The sequence below is a fragment of the Ctenopharyngodon idella genome, chromosome 7, assembly GCF_019924925.1.
Source record: "Ctenopharyngodon idella isolate HZGC_01 chromosome 7, HZGC01, whole genome shotgun sequence".
Taxonomy (NCBI): Eukaryota; Metazoa; Chordata; class Actinopteri; order Cypriniformes; family Xenocyprididae; genus Ctenopharyngodon; species Ctenopharyngodon idella.
The window spans coordinates 25630978-25649301 of NC_067226.1; the positions used below are offsets into that span (position 1 = coordinate 25630978).

Consider the following 18324-nt stretch of genomic DNA (forward strand, 5'->3'; position numbering starts at 1 on the left):
CGGGCTGACGGCTTCAACAGAAGCAAATACTATCGATTAACAACCTTGTAGGTTTATAAGTTATTGTTCAATATCAAATTTCCTATAGAGAAAATGAGTGTTTTTACTTCCAGAACCCGACTGTTGCTCTCTATAATTGCTGGCATTAGTTGTACATACTTAAAGTCACTATTTGCATGATAATGAAAAACCAGAGGCACACTTTTTGTGCAAAGACGCTTACAATGACCCTCATGATGTGGTGTGACCAAGAAAAAAGCATTTAATTTGGTTATTTAGTCATCTCTTCAGTCATTATTAAGCATTTTACGTCATTTTCTACGTATCTTGAGCTTGCAAAGTGAAGAAATGTGTTCATTACCCTGAGGCAAGATATTATGACTACATATCATGATGAAACATTTCAACAGAATCAGATTTATAAAGCTATAAATCACGAACATTACAGTTATATTATACCTCAGTGACTTTGATTATGCGGTCTATCTCAGGGTCGCTCAGTTCAGACAGACACGAACACGTCGCTTCATAGAGGTCCACCTCACCAGCCTACAGACCAACACAAAAAACAAAAAATATCACTGTTCAGCAGCAGAACTTGATAATTGTTTAAATGCTTAATCACCATGTTTTGAGTATAACACATCTTCCATTAAGGCCATGACACACCAAGCCAACATAAAAGAACTAGCAGCGACGACAGCTGACTGTGTTGTCACGTCGCGTCGGCTGCGTCTTGGCCAAAAAGCTGACCTTCGGCTTGGTTTGTCACAACCTTTAGATAACTGCCAGGACATACCGGTATATTATCAGGTAAGAGGTTATAGATCTTTTCAGTGGCAGAGCACAGGGCGGTCCAGCAGTTTTGGGGTGGGTTGGGGACTGCCATGGCTTTGGACAGGCCACGCAGGATGGATAGGCACAGGGGCAGGCGCTGAGCACGTGTGTCGGGTTCAAACTGCTGGACTGCCAGACTGTCCACGTACACCTGCAGCTTGTCTTCAGCCACATGCTTCATCCAGGAGCTCAGGCACTCGTACAGATAAGCCCTAGTGCGGAGCTGTGGAGGGTACAGATAGACAACAGACAGTGTGACATTTTGAAGCCAGATAACCATGATGAACTTCTTACAGATGACAACATTGAGAAAATTAGCTACTAATTATTACTTCACTTTTCAGCATCCTTACAAGTTATACTCAACATAACAGTTTATGAATATTACAAAAGGAAAAATGCTTATGCGATGTTCGAAAGAGCCATTCTGTACTGTATTGATAATGTGTCATGCAAAGAAAAGGGATTAATTTAAACTATATTCTCACATAGCCAGATCTATAGTCTATATAGTCTCAAATATACTTTATAATCAAACTATCATAGCAGTGTAACTGTAAGTACCTCATCTTTCGACATGATGCCGGTTAATTGCAGAGCTTGTGCAAACATATCCACATCACTATGATCGGATGCTTTCTTAACTGCTGTTTTCTCATCGTTGTCATTCTGTTTTATATTGTTATTGAGAGGAAAGCGCGCAGCACACGTTTACATATTCATCTAAACATCACTCTCAGCAGTGTGGATGGCGTCTAGATGTTCGTTAACAGTATATCGCTGCAAAGGTGTTTCCAGATTTATTTTTTTACTTCTAAGTGAAGAACGAATAAGAACTGTTGCAACAATAACGATAAGTAAAAGCAGCAGCAACAATAAGTCGCTGGCTGCAGTTCACTTAACGGCCACCGGTGTCACTAATAACAAGGGTTTCTGAATTCTAGCCCTTTTTACAAATGAGTAAAAAACTAAATGTACACATTTTCAAAAGAAAATATGAGCAGAAATATGCACATGTAAAACTCGTCGTCATGTAGGACAGCTTGTTTATGGCAAAAAACATTATTATTTTGCTCAATATTGAGATCACAATTATTTATTACCATTACTCTCAGTAGAAACAAAGCATTTAACAACTTTGGGTTTTTTTTTTAAACTGTATTTATTTATTTTTTAACAGATTTCCTTGAACTTTACATATAACTGAAAAATTGAAAAAAGATGTGATAAGTAATTAAATAATATATAAATATATATACATTTAAATAATATAAAAAAAACGAATGACTTCAAAACCTTTTTGCACATCTAAAACTAGGAGCCATGTAGGGCTTCTCGTTTATGTCAAAAACCATAATGACCATAAGCAACCAAGTTGCTTATTACAATTACTCATTAGAAACATCATGAATTTATTGATTTTATATATATATATATATATATATATATATATACAGTTTAAAAAACAAATTACTTCAAAATCATGTAGTGCACTTTCACAACCCACTGCAAACTACTAAAAATGTTTTCAATATTTAAAACAAGACAAGACAAAAAGCATTATTGCAACAAAGTAATTACTTTATCTTGATTATCTTGTTTTTATAACTGATTAATCACCCATTCTGTGTGGTCACTTCTTACTGGCCCAAGCTCAAATGCTGAAAATATCTTTTGGTGAAAAACCAGCATAATTACATCAAAAAATCAGCATGGAGACACCACAAACATCTATTACACACAGAAAGAAACAAATACTCACACTCAGGCTGTGCACCAGGGGAGGCACAAGCCAGATGCTGAGGAAAAGTGAGGCACTCTGGGAGGATTGGGCCTGACTGGCAGCCAACTCCAAACAGTGATGCTGCACCTCCTCACCTACGGCAGAACACTTCAAAATCATTTATCTTCAATGACACAATAAATACTTGCCACAAGGCCTTTTCTTATAGAACATTAATTAATGATGATGACGAAGAGGAAGCTGACCGAAGCCGAGTCTCATCAGCGGAGAGAGGACGGCACTCCAGTTGACTGGAGGATACTGGAAGCTTCCACCAACCGAGCCTAATGTTGCCAGCACCGTCTTCACTAGGTGTGGGGCAGTGAACTCAGGCCCTGCACAAAGTCAGAGCATTAGTGGGTAACAGAGACACTTTTTTGGTAGACAGCATTAGATAGAGTGTTACCTTTCCTTCCTGCTTCAGTGATGAAGTCTACACTCGCTCGGATCACACTTTTCTCTGGGAGATAACCAAAGTCCTGAGGAACTGTTAAAGGGGGGGATATGTTTTATTGGTCCACTTATACAGTATACATTTTTATGCTTTATTATTTTTTATTATTATTAATATTATTATTTATATTAGTGGTAGTAGTATCATAAAAAAAATAATATGCATATATTTCATGTTTATAAATTATTATTAGTACTACTATTGTTATTATTAACAACAACAATAATTATTATTTTACTATATTGTTTATATTTAAATTTTTATTATTATTTAATTATTAATATCATTATTAATAACAACAACAGTAATACTTTTATTATTTAATAATTTTTAATCCTATTATTTAATTAATAACAACAATATTCATTAAAATATATATTTTTTAATTTTTTGTATCAATATTGTTTTGTTTTTAATAAAAAGACAGAAGACTGAGCACTTTGAATTTTAGATATATTTTATTATTAATGGTAGTAGTAAAAATAAAAAATAATATTTACATATTTCATGTTTTACTACTACTATTGTTATTAGTATTAACAACAATAATTATTATTATTTCATTATATTGTGTATATTTTATATTTTAATTGTATTATTATTTAATTATTATTAATAACAATCATTTTTATTATTTAATCATATTTTTAAATTCTATTATGATATTTAAATATTAAACAACAATATTCATTTAAAAAAATACTTTTACATTTATTTTTTGTATCAATATTGTTTTGTTTTTAATAAAAAGAGAAGTTTGAACATTTTGAATTTTAGATGTTTTATTATTATTATTATTAACAATACATATAATGACATTATTAATAATTATTATTATTTTATATTATTTTTTAAAATATTATTATTATTAGTTAATTATTAATTATTACCATTAATTATTATTACTATAATCAACAACAACAACAACTGTAATAATAGTAATAATTTATAATAAAAAAACGGAAGACTGGGTATTGTGAATGACTGTAGTCTCACCTGCGGTTCGACTGTGGCTGCTGCACATGTGGGCCAGATGCAGGTGTCCCAGCAGACATGCTCCGTTAGACTGCAGACCTATGGTTCCTGAGAAGGTAATGATCTAGTGTGGAGGATGGCATGAGAGCAAGAAAAAATAAAATGACACAACTTCATTCAAACCATTGTTTTACTTCCAGTATATACATTTTCATGTATGTCAAATGCATGAATTATAACCTGTGTAATGGCTCGGATGACCTCGTTCAGTCTGCCCTGCTGTTGTGAGGACTCCTCTGTTTCACTCTTCAACTGATGGAGATAAAAACACACTCTCTGAAGGTCAAAGGCTTCTAGGACACAGTATAAGCCTATGTCACTAGGCCACTAGTCAGGAGTGGCGTTCTCCATCGGGGACCAGTGGCAACAAATAAAACAAAACAGGTCAGTTAAAAGTGTTTTAACATTAAAGCATTTTAACTACACTACTGTTCAAAAGTTTGGGGCCAGTAAGATTTTCTCAAGCACCAATGCACAAAATCAGCATATTTTTTAAGCACCATATCAGCATACAGAGTGCAACAGTGCCCATCCAATTTTTCAGAGGCGCTGCTGGTTCGGGAAGTAATTTTTCCATTCATTTCTCTCATAAGGATTTTTTTTTATTTATTTATTTTTATTTTTTTTAAAGTCTTTGTTAAAACATTATAGGCCTTGAACCAAGCTAAATCAGCTACAAGGTGAACAACATTACAAAGTTTGATTTGAAGCAAAGTAGTATTTAAAAAAATCGACAAAGGTACAAAAATACAAAGGTACAAGGCACCCACCCATATATATAGTTCTTTCCCCTCACTATATACTGTGTATATATATATATATATGTATGTATATATATATATATATATATATATATATATAGCAAAATATGCATATATACACAAATATTTAAATATTTTGAGAGCGTAGGGAGATCAAAACATATGTTTTGATTGTGGCGACTGATTGGTGGAATTTTCTGTACAGCATCATGGGTAATGTAGTTTTTCACCACTAATTCAGCTGTTAAAAACAAATCTATTAAGAAATAAAGTAGGGTCACGGCTTTAGCAGAAGCATATACAACAGATTAACAACCTCGTACCTCACAGTTGGTTTCTCTTTAAAAGTTTATAAGTTATCATTAAAAATCAATGTCCCTAATGAGAGAATTAATGGAGTTTTTACTTTAGGAACCCAACTGATGCACTCTATTAGCATGATTTCTGAAGGATCATTTGACACTGCAGTAATTGCTGCTTTACAATTAGGCTACAATTTTGTGTTTACATTAACGTTTAATGACTATAAAAATACATATTAGGCTGGAATTTAATAATTTCTTTTACTTCAAGTTATAAACCTACTGCTTTTGTTGTCACAAATAGAAACTGAAAGGATTCATGTGTTTTGACATTTAGCGTTCTCATTTTGGATTATTTTAACCCTACAGTGCCCTCATGTGGCCAACTACTGTTACTGCCATATTAGAGCCTACATACCTTTTTTTCATAAGTTTTTCATTCCGAGATCGATCAGCTTATATTTACGTGCACAAAGTTGAGTCGAATAAAAGCAATCAGTTAGTACCACTGGTTTGGGGAGGATTTAAACAAGTTGCGATCTGAAAGGAACAGTGACCAGTTAAACGAACTACATTCAAGATTTTATTCGAGAACGAGTCAACTGATGTGGGAGTTTGAATGCGCTGAAATGTACTTTAAAGTGTTTATTCAGTGACTTAAAGTCGCTTAAAGACACATTAACACAAATCTTTTCATCTGTGGGGCGGCGGAGTAATCCGAGACATTCACAAGGCTCCGATTCACACTGAGAGAAAATCCTTGCAGACCGCTGTCAAGTCCTATCGTTACTATGGCGACACTTCCTGGCTACCTTCCAAGTATGGTGGCATTTGCATTTAAAAAGGCGAGACAGCATTCGCTCTCTCTCTCTCTCTCTCTCTGTGTGTATGTATAAGTGTCTGGAAAGTGGGTGGGCACGGAGGAGTGTAATTTGCCACACAAAGACGAGCCTGGCACAGGTGTGGGTGAAAAAGGGCAGTGCCCAAACGAGACTGGCATTTAACTGGTGCCATTAATGGCACCTCAACATACGATAATGGACTCAATGTAGAGTAATATATGAGAAAGTGATGTCTTGTGATATTTAACATTCATGAGGAAGGAAAAAAGAACATTCAAGCTGTAAGTAGTAAGATTTATTACACTGTCTTGCACTGAAGGTAACAGTAACAGCACATGCCAACACATACATCTTAAACTGTAAGAGTCTCTAGCATCCAGAGCTCCTGCACTCAGATTCAATCAGCTAGGTTAGCTTGTTTGTGGTAATGGTGAAAGGAAAGATTTTTAGAACAGCAGCGAAAACTTAAAAGTAAGCAAAAATAAAAGTGACTGGACTGAAACATATCCGTTTATTGAAACTGCTGTGTGAAACATTTCACTGTGTCGTATCTATGTCCATATGATAATTTGCGCAGCTTTCAGAGAGCGAGACTGTTTGTTTTTAATAAAGAAACATGGATGAATGAGAAAGTAAAGATCGGGATGTGTCTGATATTAAAAAACAAATATTAAAAGCGCAATAAGCCACGAAAGAGAACTGAATGCTTTCTGTGTGCATGCTCCGAGCGAAGCATAGTAGCCTTTGAGTGCGTCTCAATCAGCTCCCTAGATCATTAGTCAGGGCACTGCTCAGGGGGTCGGCCATTTTAAGAACTGTCTCAATCGCAAAATCCTTCCCTACAAAGTCCCACAATGCACTGTGAAAACCAGGGAGCATCGATTGCTCACCACATTCCCTTAAAGGGTTAGTTAACCCAAAAATTAAATTTCTGTCATTTATTACTCACCCTCATGTTGTTCCAAACCCGTAAGACCTTTGTTCATCTTAGGAACACAAATTAAGATATTTTTGATGAAATCCAAGAGGTTTTTTTTTTTTTTATCCCCAGTAGAAAGCAACGTAATTACCACATTCAAGGTCCAGAAAAGTACATCAATGTGACTACAGTGGTTCAACCTTAATGTTATGAAGCGATGAGAATACTTTTTGTGCGCAAAAACAAAACAAAAAATATAGCTGCAGGCAGCGATGACGGGCCCAAACCCTGGTTGCACTGCCACCTTGGAGGCTTTAGGGAGAGTGTGCCACTGACAGCCAATGTGCATTTTAACTGGGTGAATGTAAAAGGATTATGCCAAGATATAAGACGTTTATATAAAAAAGATGTTTCCCTTTTTGTCATTATTTTTAGCCGCTCACCATGGGAGCACCGTTTGAGATATCCAATCTGTTCACAATTTAGCATTTTCAGTGTATTGTCATGCTGTTGACAAAGTTTGGTATGAATCGTATAAACCCCCTAGGAGTAGTAGTTTAAAATTCAGAGCCTGATTTTTCCAAAAATCTACATTCAAACCAAAATAGCTGACTTCCTGTTGGTCGGATTTAATGACTGTAAATTATAAAGTTGTCCGGTTCGATGAGAACAATATATGTACCGACTTTGGTGACTGTAGGTAAAACTAACCCCCCTACTTTTGTCAAAAGGTGGCGCTATACAGCCCCTCCTCCACACCCGTTTCTAAGGCTGTGCCCATGTCTACTGGCCGACAACTCTGATCTATGTGTCGAGTTCAATGCAATTTAAAACATGCTAAGAGCCTCAAAAAACATTCTTGTTATTTAAGATAACAAGAATCCATTTACAGGCCTACATCTGCTGTGTTTTGACATTATACTGACAAAGCAGATCGGGTAAAAATAAGAGGCCGATTTTAAAGCATTTGCATGCGTCGTGGTGTTCACGTGAATAGCTCGGCCAAGGTCTTACGGGTTTGGAATGACATGAGGGTGAGTACTTAATGACAGAAATTTCATTTTTGGGTGAACTAACCCTTTAACCCACTGAAGTGCCTTGAAACGCGCAGCATTATTCAATGTGTTGATGAAACTGGCCAATCAGAGCACTCTGGGCTTTTTGGAAGGAGGGGCTTTGTAGAAATCAGCACCTTTCAGACAGAGATACTGCAATAATGTACATTGTGTGAAAAATAATGTGTTTTTTTAAGATTAGAGCATGTTAACCTACTCTATTACACCCCATAAACAAAATAATGAAATTTAAAACAGCATCAGATGACCCCTTAAAATACCTGAATGAGAGCTGTCTCAGACCCCACTAATGCGATCAGTCCATTGAGGGCGGACAGCCTCTGCATTGTGGGACAACCCTAGAGAATGAAAAATAACAGTTTAGTTTTTCCCTCATGAAAGCTGAGATCTAGTGTTGAAGCCAGAACTTCCTAGACCAAAACTAAGATCTCAGGCAGACAAAGACTTGACCTTAAATTCTGGACTTGTGCCTTAGATCAGACCCTGATATATAGTTCATTTTCTACAGCACAACAACACTGTTTCTCACTAGTCAGGGAGACAAACTACATGTTTCTACACTGAATTTCTTAGTCGACCGTTTCTTTCCACTGACTTTTTTTTTTACCGAAGCAGCTTTGAAATGGATAATAAAGTGGTTGCACCACAAAACATTATAAACAGCAAGCCTTCATACATGCATAACGGCAAAATATGCATAACATGTGGCAATAATAATACATTTTGAGCCCAATATGATTCACTGAACAACAATACATCACCTCTGCCAGCAGTATCTTGGTCCAGGCGGCCAGCAGACGGGGTTGGATGTCCATAGCTTTACCATGACCAAAAGAAGACAGTCCAAACACTGTCAGTCCCAACGCCAAAGCAAAGCCTGGTGTCTTAAAAAAACACAGAATAAATGCCTTAAAGTGTGACTCTAGTTTTTGGTTTTTAATCACTTATGCACAAAAACACATCATAAATGTATTCTTCAATACAAACCCAAACTTTTTTTTATGATCAAAGAAGACAGACAATCCTAAACTGTAAAACAGTATTTTTTTTTTTTTTTTTTTTAAATAGATGTTAATTTAGTGTATGTTTATTCTAGTGCCTTACAAACAGACAATTTCAGTTCTCACCTGTTGGCTTTCCTCCGTCAGGGAACGAAGTGTGTTCATGCTTTCCTCGGCTTTACTGGCCTCAATAATGCCTGAGTTAAATGCTGAAACCCCAACACACGCCACAGAATAGGCCAAAACCTGAAAACGACAGTACAGAAAAAACACACAAGAAATGTTTGGTTGCACAGAACTCCTACTGAAAGTATTCAATGGAAAGTGGTAAAAAAAAAAAGTTTTTATTTGATAAAAGGAAAAATCCTGTCATCACCAACAATGTGTGGCAATTTGTAAACATCGTTCAGCTTAAGCAGCAATTAACAAACTTTCATGGTTCACTGATGTTGGTTAATGGTCACATGACATGCAGGTAAAGAAATATATGGGGTTTTTTTTTAGATGTTAAATAAGCGTTTGATTTTTTTATACAATTTACATTTTTTATACATTTATTATTATTATTATTTTTTTTTTTACAATTTATTTTATTTATATATAAATAATTATTAGCTTTTTTATCAACTCACAAACCCCCTCATCAACCCCAGGTGTTTGTGAACCTCAAAGGATTTTACCTCCTGCAACATGCGGCTCATACTGCTGCTGTCCTGCAGGGTCTGCAGGAGTCTGTCCAGCATCAGAGACACGTGCGCACGGTCCCGCTCAGACTGACTACTGCTACTGAGAGAACTCAGGACCAAACCAACACCTAACACACAACCAGCACTGAGAAAGACAGAGTGCAAACAAAAGTTTAAGAGTGCATTAGTGTACAGGGGGAATGAAGAATATAGATACAAGGACTGCAACGAAGAATGGGTAAATACTCCCCAGTCTAGGTGTGCAAAGCTATTACAGACATATCCAAAAAGATTAATGGCTGTAATTAAAGCAAAAGATGGCTCTACGAAGTATTAAATCAGGGGACTGATGACTTTTCCAAACCTGTTATTCTAGTTTTTCATTTTTTTAATAAATTTTCAGAACTGTTGCTTTTTCTTTCATTAGTTATATATATACAGTATAACACATAAAACCAAACTTTGTATTACAAGTCTAAAATCTATGCAAAACTTTGTTAACACTAAAAACATATTAGACTAACTTGTACTCCAGATTGGGATTGAAGCAACAAACTTCCAGTCGTTCCAGATGTTTCATCAGCAGCTCTGCAACTGACTGCCCAGATATATCACTGCAATAAACAAAGAAAACAAGTAAAAATGTCAGTAAGTATTCATCAAACACTACACGGCTATTAAAAATGTTAATTTATAACTGGGAGTGTCTGGTGAATAGCTCCATTTTTTTGGACATGACATGTTACGGTTTCAACGTGCACATACCTGACTCTCTCATCATGCAGCCATGCTAGAAACATGCCCAGAGCCAGGCCGCTGTGAAACTGAACTGCCTGAGATTCGTCTGCGGTGGGCGAGTCCGGCAGTCCCGCCGCTAGAGTGCCCAGTATAGCAGGAACGCTCTCTCTGCGTGAGGTCACCAACATGGGCACCAGCAACGCCAGACCCAGAGCAGCACAGGAGCGCGCGATCACACTCGCTGTGTTCTCACCGGAGTATGAGCGCTAAAAAGTGTGTGAATGTACAATATTATAGACTTTATAGCATATACTTTAATAAGACAAAATGTTTGATGTTTCAAATTAGGTGCAGTGTATAATTTCTGCACCACTACTGAAAAATAAATGACTTCTTGAACACTTCATCCGAGGGGTTACAACTCACATGAATGAACCATGGGAAGACTTGTCCTTTAGGGTTACTGCTACTGCTAACAATGCTGAGCAGTGTGTCAGTCACCATAGACATCCAGTGAACTGTGGGAAGGGTGTCTGGACCCACCTATAAATGGAAAAGTACAATTTATTTGGAAGTTTTTAAGATTTTTTATCTTTTTGCTACTGTTTTGAAAGGAGAAGCCAGGACTCTTAATAAAGCTGCATCTCACCTCAAATCCACTTTCAGACTGTGTAGGAAGGTTGCTCTCGTATCTGGTTAGGACGACAGCCAGCCCACTTAGTGCTAAAATAGAATTACCCTGAACGACTGGACTATCTCTGTCAATGGAAACCAAAAAACATTTTTAAAGATTTTTAACAGAACTACAGCAGCAATGCTGAATAGGTTCTATTATTGATGCTGAAAATAGGACTGAAAAATTTGGTTGTGAGCAATTATGAGCTTAAATTAAATCAATAAAGCACAGAAAAAAGTTTTTCTAAGAGACTGCAGTAAAGGCAAACTGCAGATTCTGAATATGAAGCACTCTGTTTAACAATAAAAGTCAACAGTTTAGACATTTGCTTGTAAAGTCAATTCACACCGCACAGAGAGACGCCAATAAACACCAACAAACACATTCGTTGGGTTTTGTCAGATCAGTGTGTTACCCGTCAGAGTCTGTCGGAGCTTGTTTTTACCGATTGAACATGCTGGATCGGATTTAGAATGTCTGAGAAGTGACGTGCTGTAATCTGGTGACTGTCGCCGTTGGTCTGCGTCTGTCGGTGCAGTGTGAATTGGCCTTAAAAGAGAAACAAAGAACAAAACAAAAAGAATATCGGCAGCTTTAGTAACTTACTTGGCGGCAGATTTGACCACATCAGTCAGTTGGTCTCTGACCCTGAGGAAAGACAGAATGAAAGAGAGAGATATGATTTAAAGTGCTCCACAGACAGACTGACAAGAAGAGCTTTCATCTCCTCAGGCAATGATTTAAGAGCGTAGGTACCACTCGCATGGCTACATCAGGTCCCAAAAGTCTGAGGCCACAGTGAAAATCTGGGATTCATCCAATTTAAACATGGAAATGCATGCAGATTCTGAAATATTTCAAGCTAAGATACTTTATGGCATAAAATGGATAAGAAATATTTAAGATTCTAGATCCAATTTAAAAAGGTCACATGTTCTTGCTTTCACTGAAGCATAAGATGCTCTTTGAATCCGTCTCAAATCATACAGGATCACATGATCATAAAGTTTTACACAAATTAATAGAGTTCATGAGTGCTCTCGAGTGCTGCTGTCATTAAAGCAAAAAGGACAGAGCAAATACTAAAGACATTTATTTTGAAATAGAAGCATTTTCACTAGTGGTAACCCACTGTAAATACTAAAAAATTTAAATTATGCTACCTACTAGAATAGGTTGTCATGCTTGACTGTTCAAAAAACAAATTATTTTTCACATATTTTCCATAGTTGCAGCACCTCTCTTCCCAGTCTGTCAGTACAGCTCTGTTTAGTTCCTGTCTCTATGAAGCAGCTCCTTCCAAAAAGTGCAAAGTGCTCTGATTGGTCAGCTGGATCTGTGTGCTGTGATTGGTCAACGACTTCAAGCGTGTTTCCCCTTACCATAACCGCAAGTTTAAACACACTACTATATCAACTCAACCAGGCCTTGCTCCTTTATTTCGCATATGCCTTGGGCGAGAATTATTTAAATGAGGAATATAGTGACGTATTCGTTCCTGGAAGAAAACTCAAGACTACAATGGAGGCGTTTCAGGGAGTTCAGAAACAGTGCGCACTGATATAGAGAATAACTCCCTTTAGAGTGACTATGTAAGTTTGCAGACCTTTTTTCATGCTTAAACAGCAACATTACACACTAAAGAAAGTATAAAAGCATAATAGGATCCTTTTAAACATTGATATAACATAAACTATGAGGAAAAATTTTATTAAATTAGAGAAATGCAAAATAGAAGCATTTTCACACTGGGTCTCAGATTTGGACCGCACTGTAAATACTAAAAGAATTAAACATACGCACACGTGACAAAATCAACACATTTACCTCATTTCCTCAAGCTTCAAACATCTTGACTTGACATCTGTCTCTGCGGGGCAAAAAACTGTAACCCTACAATCCCAGTGTTCTCAAACCATCCAACCCTCCCAGCATGCTTCAGGGCACGTGACCACATATGGACCGCCCTGAGCTCCCAGGAGGGGAATAACTATATTACACAAAGGCTGCGGAACTAACTGGAATTCGTGATGCCATGGGGAATGAAGCTTCTGGCTGCCATCTGAACATACTATCCCATCAATCACTCATCGGCTGACAGGCTGTCAAAATGGCGTCCTGGGGGCTAAGTTATGGTGTTCTGCCAGGTTATGCGATAGGGCATATTATGGCAAGAGACTGTGTGAACAATAAGAGCCCATACATGCCAAACGATTTACATTGGAAGATTACATGAATTTGAGTAATGCTGATGTGCATGCATTTGTATGTGACTTTGAAATGTCAGTCTCCATTCAAAGGCTTTTCAAAGCAGCTGAAAAGGCCAGAGCAATCACAATTCAACAGCTCTGGATGGTTTGACACAAACGAGATGTATAAAATAATACCTTCACATTCCTCCCTATGGTGCGAGCTCCAATTAGTTCACTCTTTAGAGGCTTTCATTATAGTGCTGCATTCATCTTGACAGTTTCTGAAAGTGCTAAGCTTTTTGTGCTGAAAACTATGAAATATAACTCACATGGTCATTACAAGAAGTTGTTTAGGGTCAACTTTGATGTTTGTACTTGCTAGGGGTACTATTTAGCGAGAATCTATGTATATACTGAGCTACATCTATAGCTTTATTAGCATCTATAGCTTTATTTTAAGATACATATACTACATATAATATAATGCTTATATGTGCAAAGTGCATTTTTGTTTGTTTGTTTGCAAGCTCCATTGGCTATTGCCATGGCAAAATGACTAAAAACGGCAACATAAGATGTTTAAGATTAACATTTTTAATAAAAACTTTAAAACTAAATCTAAGCTTACTGTGATAAAAACCTTTTCAAAAGTGTGCAAAGTTTGCACACAGTGCACCCTCTCCAAAAGTATTTGAACACTTAAGCCACAAATAAAAATGTATGCATTTATAACTGCATTCATACAATATCAATCAAATGGCATCTGCAAGCAAATCATACTAAAACTTCTCAAATCTATTCTGAGCCATTTTGTAATAAATTTTAACCATAAATGTGTTATGTATACATTGATTGTGAACTGCACTGAAAGAGTGAGCCTCTAGAAAACGTGAAACATGCAGCGCGAGCAATTAAATCATAGCCTTTTGAAATTTAATTACAGCTGTTTTGTGATTCCTGTTTTTCTGTCCCTAAGTTTAAGACCTCTTGAGATAATAATTGAAACTTTGCTTATACAATTTAAGATTTTTTAAGACTTTTGATGGCCTTAAATTTGATACACCTAAATTTAAGATATTTTAAGGCTTTTTATGGACCCAGGGACCCTCGACAGGCAAATGCATCGGGGTGAAAAAGATGACAAAGATGCAAGACATCCCATACTACCCCCCAACCCCATTTGGTACCCAAATAGTTGTTAATGTAAATCCTTGTTAATGTAAATAGTTCAAAGTACATGTTAATTTCAAACCCTGTCATTATGAAATTTCAGAGAACATCTTGTGTGTGTAAAAGCAAACTGTTTAATTACGTCGTGGTTATTACAGTATAATAGAGTTCACTGATCGCGTGACAAGAGTAAGTGACGAGATGACTGACAATTATTTTATTTATACTGTTTTTATTTCTATGTGGAAAGGAGTTTAGTTCAAAGTAGAACTGAAATGACATTCATTACAAGATGATTAGTTAAAACATTTCAAATGCACCTGCAGACTATTTTTCTAGTCATGTATTTCATTATTGAGGATTTCTTAAAAAATACTGTGTAAAAATCTCATCTCATCTCGTTCTCGTGAACTCAAAAGCGTGTCTCGTCTCGTGAGCTAAATGTCTCATCACACCCCTGAAGTATAATATAGTAGAGCTCAACTAAAGTTGTATTCTTTGGCAAAATTGTAATGTTAGTAGCATTATACAAGTTGTATTTGGAACAAAAAGTACATTCAATTCTGTGGAAATAACACTGACAACGTTAAATCAAAACAAGTCAGCCATGTCAGGCTAATTAACAGTCCCAGGCTTAACATATGGATACTTATGCCAATTAAATTAAGGTTATCATAAAGCTACTTTATGAAATTCTTACATTAAGGCATGCAGGCAGACCTAATGCAGATGGGTCTCTTTCTTTGTGTATTCACCCTTTCAGGAGCATTGTACATGCAAAGCCAGGAGGAGGTTTTTTTTTTAACAACTGAGAAGACTTGATTCTCATGATTTCATTTACTGTGCCCCTGACCAAAGAATGTCCTCTCAGACCCACAGATTTTTAAAGTGAATTTTCACTGAAAGGTGAGGAGTTTGCATCTATGCTGGAAGCTTGCATTTAGTCGGTCTGCCTCCATTCATTCAGCCGATGGATAAAACAAAGTCCCTACCCTACATCTTTTTCTTTTTCGATTACCTGTCTCACAATATGGAAGAAACGATCTGCCGCTACTTTTGTTTCATCACGACTTTAACACAAACTCCAGGACCAGGCCAGTCTGCACTGTAGATGTGTCTGGATGTGTGAGTCTTACCAGAGCCAGGCATAGTGTTGTCTGAACTGCAGTTCCTCTGGACTCTCTTTACCCTGTTTCTGTAGCATCTCCAGCTCTGCCTTTCGACCCTGGACAATAATTACATCTAATTTAATCTCATAAATTATGGTCTTAATTATAGATGCTAGTCTTATTCTCATACATCTGATTTGATGGTTTGAAAATGACAAGTTATACAGACACACAAAATTACCTGGAGAACTGCATGATAAGCCCGGCTCATGAAGCCCCGCCAGGCCTGAGGCAAAAGCAGAGAGCGATGCCACTCAGACGGCTGGATGTTCACCTGAGTGGAAAAAAAGAGCAAAAGATTGAATGTATGTGACCAAGATAAACTATTTAAATTGTATGTTTTTAAATGCTAATTATTTAAATGTTCCAAGTATTTATACATTATGGTACGATTTTTTTGCACTTCATTTCATTGCATTGATTTTTGTATTGTATTAACAAATAAATAAATATTTTTTCAAATAGATCAATATTTTACAAAACAAACAAAAATATTAAAATAATTTCTGAAATTAGAATTTAATACAAATCACCAATGGTTAAAAAAAAGAATCACAAACAAACTCAAAAATTAAACATTGGAACACATTATGATAATGAAAATAATAATATAATAAATAAAATAATAATATTATTATACATTATTAATACATATATTATTCTTTTTAAATATAACTTTTTAAATTAAAATATAATTCAGGTTCTTGAGTTTCATTCACCCAAGCAAGTCCATGCTGGAATGTACCTCATGAATAAGGGTGGCTAACATTTGTTGATAACTCCGCCCTCTGCTGACAAGGAAGCGGTTGATTGGACGTCCATCTTTGTCAGTCTGAACAGGAAGGTCATAACAGAGGAGAAGCCCAGCTGAAACCAACCAATCAAAACACAAATATGTTTATTGAATACATTTAACTACAAAAACAGAATTATGAATTGTGCAAAAAATGTTACTTCAATGTGACAAACATGCATTAGCTAGAAGAATTTTAAATGCTCTTTAATTACTCACAATACTGAATTAAACATATCTGTACCTGCTAAGCCAGGTTTAAGACCTGGCTGCTTATTCTTCTCATAGGTTTTCAGCATGAAAGAAGGAATTCCAGATACGGTTTTTCCCTGGTCAGAGCGCAAATTCCCCCTACTCAGTGCTGAATGGTACACACCGCGGGGCATTTGGTTCATCTCCTGCCTCACTAGAGATGTTAGGAAGGTCTCAAGGGCTGCATTAGAAGACAAAATTCATGAATTAAGAAGGTCCTTGATTATTATTTCACTTTTTTAACTTTAGTTAGTGTGTAATGTTGCTGTTTGAGCATAAACAACATCTGCAAAGTTATGACACTCAAAGTTAAATGCAAAGGGAGATATTTTCTTTTACAGAAATCACTGATTAAGGACTACAACAAATGGCTGGTAGAGACTACAATGAGCTTCATCCTGGGTTGGTGACATCACAAACCCCAAAATTTACATAAACCCTGCCCCCAGAAACACGCAACAAAGGGGGTGAGGCCATGTTGTGCTGCTTTAGAGAAGAGGAAGAGTTGTTGTAGTTGAGTGTTGTTACCATGCCGCCATTTTACACTAGACTGCTACACAAACGAGGGTCAGATCAATGCTAGTTTTGCACAAAAGATTAACATGACGGCACATGCTAGTAGTGGATGAGTTGAATCAACTCCACAGCAACTACATACATTTATCCGCTAACCATTCAGAAATGTCCAGTTGCATTCTAAAAGTTGTAACTTCTTCCTGAGTCTCTCCATCAGTGTCCGACTCCGGTTTGAACAATGTAAGGCTGAACACGTTACTGACAATCATCAACTAGATTCTCTAGCTTTGTTGTTGTTGAGCAACTGAAGCATGAGCTGTTAAAGCTCCACCCTCTTCTGGAAAGGGGGCCGGGAGCAGCAGCTTATTTGCATTTAAAGGGACACACACAAAAACGACCTATTTTTGCTCACACCCAAATAGGGGCAAATTTGACAAGCTATAATAAATGATCTGTGGGGTATTTTGAGCTGAAACTTCACAGACACATTCTGGGGACACCAGAGACTTATATTACATCTTGTAAAATGGGCATTATAGGTCCCCTTTAAACAATACATTTAGAACATTTACAGTATATAACAGCAGCAGTTTTTATAATAATAAGTCTGTAATATATAATGAACAAAGGGAAAAAATGACCAGTATGGGAATTCAAAAACTTTCACGGTATAGCGATCATTGCAATGACACAATGGGTGACGACGCTGACCTCCCGAAATATGGACGACAAAATGTTCTCAAACAGGAATCAAAACAACCATCTATTCAATGTGGGTTTTTAAGAAGCAAAAGAAAGGCTGACAAAACTAATATGTTTCTGTATGTAGCATACTGTACAAATAATGCACAAATTGAGTAAAAATGTGCTGCATTAACAAGGACCTATTATGCACTTTCACAAAGTCTTGATTTTGTTTTTGAGCTCTACTAGTATAGGTTTTTATGCTTGAATGTTCGAAAAACACCTTGTTTTTCATGTATTTGACATTGTTGCAGCACCTCTCTTACCAGTCTGTCAGTATCACTCTGTTTAGTTCCTGTCTCCATGAAGCCCCTCCTTTCAAAAAGTGCTCTGATTGATCGGCAGGACAAGTGTTGTGATTGGTCAACTGCTTCAAGT

General features: G+C 36.5%; 1 protein-coding gene across 3 annotated transcripts in view; it reads right to left on the minus strand.

Moving 5' to 3' along the window:
• Positions 1 to 18324, minus strand: part of focad (focadhesin) — a 65806-nt gene that overhangs the window by 5661 nt on the left and 41821 nt on the right. For all 3 annotated transcript variants that reach the window (XM_051901382.1, XM_051901384.1, XM_051901385.1), the window contains exons 20-39: positions 16679 to 16867; positions 16387 to 16508; positions 15823 to 15915; positions 15609 to 15697; positions 11717 to 11758; positions 11084 to 11192; positions 10861 to 10977; positions 10462 to 10700; positions 10221 to 10310; positions 9691 to 9841; positions 9137 to 9256; positions 8771 to 8893; positions 8270 to 8347; positions 4290 to 4361; positions 4071 to 4173; positions 3027 to 3107; positions 2827 to 2955; positions 2600 to 2715; positions 800 to 1060; positions 460 to 549 (exon numbers count right to left, since the gene is read on the minus strand). In XM_051901382.1, coding sequence (XP_051757342.1) covers positions 460 to 549; positions 800 to 1060; positions 2600 to 2715; positions 2827 to 2955; positions 3027 to 3107; positions 4071 to 4173; positions 4290 to 4361; positions 8270 to 8347; positions 8771 to 8893; positions 9137 to 9256; positions 9691 to 9841; positions 10221 to 10310; positions 10462 to 10700; positions 10861 to 10977; positions 11084 to 11192; positions 11717 to 11758; positions 15609 to 15697; positions 15823 to 15915; positions 16387 to 16508; positions 16679 to 16867 — 2414 coding nt within the window. The remainder of the gene's footprint in view (positions 1 to 459; positions 550 to 799; positions 1061 to 2599; positions 2716 to 2826; positions 2956 to 3026; positions 3108 to 4070; positions 4174 to 4289; positions 4362 to 8269; positions 8348 to 8770; positions 8894 to 9136; positions 9257 to 9690; positions 9842 to 10220; positions 10311 to 10461; positions 10701 to 10860; positions 10978 to 11083; positions 11193 to 11716; positions 11759 to 15608; positions 15698 to 15822; positions 15916 to 16386; positions 16509 to 16678; positions 16868 to 18324) is intronic.